Source organism: Lithobates pipiens, unplaced genomic scaffold, assembly GCF_037356315.1.
Source record: "Lithobates pipiens isolate NorthernLeopardFrog02 unplaced genomic scaffold, aLitPip1_a1.2 Scaffold_16, whole genome shotgun sequence".
Lineage (NCBI taxonomy): Eukaryota > Metazoa > Chordata > Amphibia > Anura > Ranidae > Lithobates > Lithobates pipiens.
The window spans coordinates 564,534,023-564,542,074 of NW_027507748.1; the positions used below are offsets into that span (position 1 = coordinate 564,534,023).

General features: G+C 45.2%; 1 protein-coding gene across 2 annotated transcripts in view; it reads left to right on the top strand.

Moving 5' to 3' along the window:
* LOC143983668 (glycoprotein-N-acetylgalactosamine 3-beta-galactosyltransferase 1-like) overlaps nucleotides 1-7,057 on the top strand; it is a 143,886-nt gene extending 136,829 nt beyond the window's left edge. Inside the window, exons 3-4 of one of the 2 annotated variants that reach the window (XM_077483643.1) lie at nucleotides 902-1,560; nucleotides 6,206-7,056. In XM_077483643.1, coding sequence (XP_077339769.1) covers nucleotides 902-1,560; nucleotides 6,206-6,361 — 815 coding nt within the window. In that variant the 3' untranslated portion in view covers nucleotides 6,362-7,056. Of the gene's footprint in view, nucleotides 1-901; nucleotides 1,561-6,205 lie in introns of both variants that reach the window. The other variant, XM_077483644.1, reaches the window with a different exon arrangement.
* The last annotated feature ends 995 nt before the right edge of the window (nucleotides 7,058-8,052 follow it).

Here is an 8,052-nt window from a genome sequence, read left to right on the forward strand (position 1 = left end):
AGTGACTATTAATGCAGCATTTCTTGCCCATGGTAGTACTGTTTCCTAGGAACGTTATCTCTCATTATACTTTGGTGAACGTCCGGTCTTTGACTACTGAAATTATTTCCAGAAAAAGAAAACAGGGCTAGACTAGGGTGTAGGTGAGAAAGTTTTCCAGGGATTCTAATACTTTTATACTCAGCCCAAAATTAAAACTAGCTTTGGATTCACTTTAAGGTCAGTAATATATATAATTCAAGTACAGTTCACCCACAAAGATGACTGTAATGGACAACTATACTCCGCAGCTAACCTCCTTACACCCATACCCTGACTAATGTATGGCTGCTTAGGAGAGCATGTAGTGTCTAATGCCCTGTACACACGGTCGGAGAATCCGTCGGAATGTGTCTTATTGGACCGTGTCGTCAGATAATCCGACTGTGTGTGGTATGCATCGGACTGATTCCGTCCGAATCTCCGTCCGACCCAATTTTCCAACATGTTGGAAATATTTCCCGACCAACTGGGCCGGTCGGACGTAATCCGATCATGTGTATAGCATTTTGATCGGACCAAGTGCCACGCATGCTTAGATCAAATTCCTACATCAAAGCTATTGGCTACTAGCCTGAATGTAGTCCCATCGTAACGAAATTACGTCATCACGTTCTGAAAGTTCGGATTTTTCGCCAACTTGGCCCGACCGTGTGTATGCAACAGTTTCGGACACAATCCGTCGGACTAAATCCGACGGACAAAATCTGATGGATTTGGTTGGCAAAATCTCCGACCGTGTGTACGTGGGCTTAGAGCATACATAATATAAGCAAATGAAACCAAAAGACTGCTGAAGGATGGTGCCAACAGGTGGGTGTTTTTATACTTGCTAACAAGTTCTTGCATTTGAATATTACAGATAGCAGCGTGAGTGAAGAGCTTTCACATAAAATACGAGTGTTGTGTTGGGTCATGACATCGCCAGATCATTTACAGACTAAAGCCATTCACTTGAAGAACTCCTGGACTCGTCACTGTAATAAGGTTTTATTCATGAGCTCCACTGCCGATAAGATCTTCCCCACTATTGGTCTGGACACCCAAGAAGGAAGGAACCATCTCTACTGGAAGACCATCCGTGCCTTCCATTATATATATGAACATCACTTCCATGAAGCTGACTGGTTTTTGAAGGCAGACGATGACACTTATGTTGTGGTGGACAATTTACGATGGATGCTTTCAAATTATACACCCGACCAACCAATATATTTTGGCAAACGTTTCAAACCTTTTGTCAAGCAGGGCTACATGAGCGGTGGAGCTGGTTATGTACTCAGCAAGGAGTCTTTGCAACGCTTTATAGAGGGGTTTCGCAAAGGGGTCTGCTCTCACAGGTCCCCTGTGGAGGATCTGGAACTGGGCCAGTGTATGGAGAATATGGGGGTTATAGCTGGAGATACCAGAGACAGCGAAAAAAGAGAGAGTTTCCACCCATTCATACCTGAATATCATTTGTTTGGCCATTTTCCTGAAGATACTACCTACTATCATTACTCGTATTACCCTATCATAGAGGTGAGTTCTGCTGGTAAATATAAACATATTTTTGTTTATTTGTTAGGTTATAGTAAACGAACTACTGGATTTTGACAATTGTAAATTTACTATTTTTTATTTGGTATTTCAAGTGGGTGTCAAGCAGTTTTTTTATGAACTCTTTACCATCCAGTTGATGATATTGTATATATGGACTATAATATTGAACAATAGTCTCACCGGGAGGAGGAGGTGTAGTGATATTCTTTTAAGTGTGGTACAGCACTGCTCATGCCACACTTTAACCCCAATTCATGCACCTTCGCACCTCAGATCACTGACCCCCCTGAAAATCTGTTTCACCACTGTACCCCCCCGATCATCTGCCCCACCACTGTACTACCTTGCACACCTGCCCCGCCACTGTACCCCGCCGCTCATCTACCCCACCACTGTACCCCATCTGACCCACCACTGTAACCCCCTGCCCATCTGCCCCACCACTGTACCACCCTGCTCATCTGCCCCACCAATGTACCCCTTTTTTCATCTTCCCCACCACTGTAACCCCCTGCACTTCTGCCCCACCACTGTAACCCCCTGCACTTCTGCCCCACCACTGTAACCCCCTAGACATTTGCCCCACTACTGTAACCCCCTGCACATCTGCCACACCACCAGCTCCCTGCACATCTGCCTCACCACTGTAACCCCATGCTCATCTGTCCCACCACTGTACCATCCTGCTCTTCTGTTCCACCACTGTACCACCCTGCTCTTCTGTCCCACACTTGTAACCCCCTGCTCATTTGCCCCACCAATGTTCCCTCTTTCTCATATGCCCCACCACTGTACCTCCCTGCATATCTGCTCTGCTGCCGTACCCCCTGATCTTCTGCCACACCACTGTAACCGCCTGCTCATGTGTTCCAACAATGTACCTCCTTTCTCCTCTGCACAGCTGCACGACCTCTGTACCCCCCTGCTCCTCTGCTCCACCACTGTAACCCCCTGCTCATCTGTCCCACCAATGTACCTCCTTTCTCCTCTGCCCCAACACTGAACCCCCCCGATCATCCTTTTCACCACTGTAACCCCCTTCTCATCTGGCCCAACACTGAACCACCCCTGCTCCTCTTTCCTACCACTGTATCCCCCTGCTTTTCTGTCCCACACTGAACCCCCTTCTCATCCCTCCCACCACTGTACCTCCTTCATATCTGTCCCACCACTGTAACACCCCTGGTCATCTGCCCCATCAATGTATCCCCATTTCTCATCTGCCCCACCACTGTACCTGCCTGCACATCTGCTCCATCGCCATATCCCCATGCTCTTCTGTCTCACTACTGAGTCACCATCTGTCCTAACACTGAACCCATCTGCTCATCTGCCCCACCACTGCAACCCGTACCTCCTGCACATCTGTCTCACCTCTGTATCCCCACCTCTGTTCCCTCTGCTTTCCTGCCCCACTGTGTAACCCCCTGCTCTTCTGTCCCACCAATACACTTCCTTTCACATCTGCCCCACTGCTCTCCCCCCCTGCCTTTCTGTCCCACCACTGAACCCCCTTTTCATCTGGCCCAGCACTAAACCCCCTTGCTCATATTGCCCAACACTGAACCCCCCTGCTAATCTGGCCCAACACTGAACCCTCATGCTCATCTGGCCCAACATGAAACCCCCTGCTCACCTGGCCCCACATTGAACCCCCTGATCTTCTGGCCCAACACTGAACCCCCCCTGCTCATCTGTCCCACCTCTGAACCCCTCCTTCTCATTTTCCCCACGGATGTACCCTCCTGCTCATCTGCTCAACCGCTGTACCTTCTTCTCATCTATGATATGCAGAGTGGTGAAAGGAAGCAGAGATGAGACACATCTACCTGTACTGGCACACTCATCCTGTTGATTCACCTCTCGTATCCAGCCCACATGCTTGTATGTGATGTATGTGATGCCACATACAAGCATATGGAATGGATGAACAATCATGAGATCAGGTCAGGAGCATTTTCTGAAAGCAGTGGGCCTGTGTGCAGGATCATAATTTGGGCCCCGGCAGCTGAGAAAAAGTACAGTGCTCTGCACCACAGGAAAAAATGGATGTGATTTTCATTGTGCTGAATACTGGCTCTGGCTTAAAGAGACACAGAGTGCTGGAGTTCAGTAGGGATTGACGCAAAGGTTCAGATATAATTTCAACAAAGTTCCCAGAAGCTCAAAAGTAATTCCACAAACTGTCACCTGATTGTGGTATTCCCAATCACAGTGAAATCCCGTCTTTCTGAGATTGGTAGTGGCAACCAAGCGAGTCATGTTCTTCTAGATGGTGGGACGAGGTTAGCTGGACTGTGACTGGCTTTAGCAGTGGCCAATGACAGTCCTCCTCCTCCTGGAAACAGGGACCGCCCCCACCCCCCCCAGCAGAACTGCACACAATCTCTTCCCCATCACAAAAGCTGACGATTGCAGCTACAGCAAAGTTAAAGAACCAAACAATGTTTCCACATCTACAATGTGTGGGAGGCACAGTGCCTCCCCCTCAGCGCAGGTGTGGTGTGGGGAGCTCTGAAATTGGAATGCATTAGTGTCTTACTGACACTTCCTTGCACTGCTCTGCTGATGGGGAGAGAGTCGAGTGCCGGCAATAGAGGCTTTGTGTGCCGGGGATTGCCTACACCTGGTGTAGTGTTTAGGAAAATAGACAGATGGTCTGAACCGTCTACATTTCTATAAGGATATGCAATGCCACACACAGTTGTAAGCTGGTGTAATAAGAGTAAATAGGTTTTGTGTTCAAATTGTATCTTTCTGGATTCTCCCCTCCTAATTTGTTACAGCCCCCTCAATGCCTCATGTTGCTGTGTTATATTGCAGGTGGAGCTGGAGGTGGGGGTGCTGATGGGAATGAACTGAGAACAAGTTGGATGTGGTTGTGTTCTAAGCTATTGTAGCACCCTCTACCTAGGTAGGTGCTAGAGTTAGGAATTTTTGTGAGAGCAGATAAATGTAAGCAGGCCTAGCTGTTTTTTTATGATCTGTGTGGGCTGGGTGTGCCCTAGAGCAGCAGCTCTGACTCAGACAGCATCACTCCACTGTCACCTTCCTTTTCCTTCTTGAGGATTTCAGAAGAAAGGCTGGAAGAGAGGTGGAAATGTCTGGGGTGTCTCAGGGAGCCCTGACCAATCCCCCAACTAGGACTGGCAGGGTGCAGGCCTCCTTGAAATACCTGGAGTCAGCCTAGCTGGGGAGGAATTGTCAGGTGGAAGAACTGAGGATTGAGTACTAGGCTGCCGGGGCCTTAGAGGGAGCTCCCCAGTTGGGGGGGGGGGTGACCTTGACAAACCCCCCCCCCCAAGAGCTGGGTGTGGAGTCATGGAGGATTGCAATGCCAGGGACAGTGAAGTCGTGCAGCTGCAGCCAGGAGGGCTGGCAGGGCCTGAGGAAGACTTACCTGGAGCAGTAGTCCACCTTAGGAGAGCTAGCACTAAAGACTTCCTATTCTATTTTTGCTATACTAAAAGGGATCTGCAGTCCCTGTCTGAAGAAAGTATTTCTGACTGAGTCAGAGTTGGGCCTAACCACATGCTAGCTGTGCCTGGAGTTACGTGTTGTGCAGGAGAGAGAAACAATCTGCAAGCAAGTGTTGTGCTGGAGGAGACTGGAGCTGTAAAGTGTAAATAGAAGTTCCTATCGATCATTCATTGATCAAGCTATTGATCTCTGGGCATCCCATAAATCTTTTACTCATCCTAGTTCAAATCCCCTTAATTAATCGACAAAAACAGAGCACAAGATTGTTCATGGTCTCATGAGTGACTGAGTGAATGACGGGCTGGGCAGGGTGACAGGTGGACCACAACTTTCAGCAGCCTCTATAAGGTTCCGCTATACTATGAATGTTTTTTCCCTCAGTAGGCCACTCTGAATGGGTAAAAGGATGACCTTTGGACTTGAAAACCTGTCAGTTAGGTGGTAGTTCTATTTGGTAATGTTTATACTGGAGGCTTCCATCTTGGGTACCGAGTTATGAAATATATGCCATTATTTAAAAAGTAGAAGTTAAGTTTACAAAAGCTTGCCTTGTTATTATGTGGTGTGAGGGTAGATGAATGGGAATCCAATTGGGCTGGACAGAGCTAATGAATAACTAAGGGTGAAGCAGCCAGCTCAGAAAAGGACCCGTGGTGGTCTGGGATGCTACTGTATTTGAGTCCTTAGCTGTCCTGGATCTATGAAGTGGTAAGGCATTAAAAGTACAGTTGTGGTAACCTTGCCATAGGACAAAGTTGGATAGGACCTGTTTGTGTCACTAAGAGATGGCAGAAGGATAGAAGGACAGAAGGATATAAGAGCCTGATTGCTGCTGAACAGCCATCTGGAAAGCTACTTTGGGACTGAGGATTCCTTCCAGTGTAAGGCTGGTTCCACACATTCTTTTGGTCCAAATTAAAAAGGAAGAGCAAAATTAGAAATAGTTTGTGCAGAGGGCAGTTATCCATAGCAACCAATGAGATTTCAGTTTATGCAAGTCTAATCGAGGAGCAGTTCTGACTGCTTGCTACGATTGACTATAAATTGCTAATTGCGCTTGCCCTTTTTTCCCCTCTTTTTAAATTTCTATTGTTGACTTAAGATGTCTCATTCTAAATTAATTTCTCAATGTTGTATTTCCCAGGGTCCCCAATGCTGCTCAGACCTGGCCATATCTTATCATTATGTGAATGCAGAACTCATGTACAATTTGGAATATTTCACCTACCACCTGAGAGCGTATGGATACCAGTACCGTTATCAGCCATCACTACCAGAAAACATGACTTCAGTGTTATAGTTCGAATGTGACTGAAGCAGGAAATATTTCTTTAACATGTTCAACTACAAAGAAATTAAAAACGAATATTTCTCTTTACTATCCCCCCCAATTGATTTAAACTGGTCGTCTGATACATAGTACTATACAGGGTCACGTGATGGCACTAAGACTTCCTGGTGCCCAATATGTGGCCAACCAGCACCCTGCATGGGGCCCACAACATCTTTGGCTGTGCCAGCCTCCTGAAGCACTGGCATTTCAGACACCAGGAAGAGAAAGAGAAATAAACTCCACCAACTGTGTTTTTGTTTTTTTCTCAGTGATCTGGCCATTTTTTTTTCTTGCACAGTGCACTTCCCATGGTGTGGTACTAACAACTGAAGTGTGGACTACACAGGACTACAGTCCCTCCCTGTTCATGAAAAGGAGTGCTAACATAAGACAGAAGAAAGTTAATTCATTTATTTATGTTAAAAAATAATTACTGTTTGTGGTAAACATCTGTTTAAATTAACCACATAAGGACCGAACCTCTCTTTCTGACATTTGTTGTTTATAAGTTAAAAACATTATACATTTTTTTTCCTAACACCCTAGAGAATAAAATGGCGGTCGTTGCAATACTTTCTGTCACACCGTATTTGCGCCGTGGTCTTACAAGTGCAATTTTTTTGAAAAAATACACTTATTTTAATTAAAAAAATAAGACAACAGTAAAGTTAACCCAACTTTTTTTTTATATTATGAAAGATAATGTTACACAGAGTAAATTGATACCCAACATGTCACGCTTCAAAATTGCCCCTGCTCGTGGAATGGCGACAGACTTTTACCCTTAAAAATCTCCATAGGCGACGTTTAAAAAAATCTACAGGTAGCATATTTTAAGTTATAGAGGAGGTCTAGGGCTACAATTATTGCTCTCACTCTACCGAGACCTCACATGTGTGGTTTGAACACAGTTTTCATATGCGGGCGCTACTCACGTATTAGTTTATTTCTAAGCTCGTTGGGACGGGGCGCATTTAAAAAAATTGATTTCTATTTTTTTAAAACAGTGTAAAAATAAATAAAATAAATTAAAATAAATAAGAAATTTTTTTTTTTTAAAAACACCCCGCCCCGACAAGCTCGCATGCAGAAGCGAACGCATATGTGAGTAGCATATGAAAACGGTAGTCAAACCACACACATGAGGTATCGCCACGATCGGTAGTGCGAGAGCAATAATTCTACCCCTAGACCTCCTCTGTAACGCAAAACATGCAACCTGTAGAAGTTTTTAAATATCACTTATGGAGATTTTTGAGGGTAAAAGTTTGACGCCATTCCACGAGTGGGTGTAATTTTGAAGCGTGACATGCTGGATATACATTTACTCAGCGTAACATTATCTTTCACAATATAATATTTTTTTATTCAAAAAAGTGAAATTTTTCCAAAAAAGTGCGCTTGTAAGAGTACTGCGCAAATACAGTGTGAAAAAAAAGTATTGCAATGACTGCCATTTTATTCTCTAGGGTGTTAGAAAAAAAAACAATATATAATGTTTGGGGGTTCTAAGTAATTTTCTAGCAGAAAAAAATGTTTTAACTACTTACAGACCGGACCATTTTGCTGTTCAAAGACCAGACCACTTTTTGCGATTCGGCACTGCGTCACTTTAACTGACGATTGCGTGGTTGTGTGACGTGGCTCCCAAACAAAAT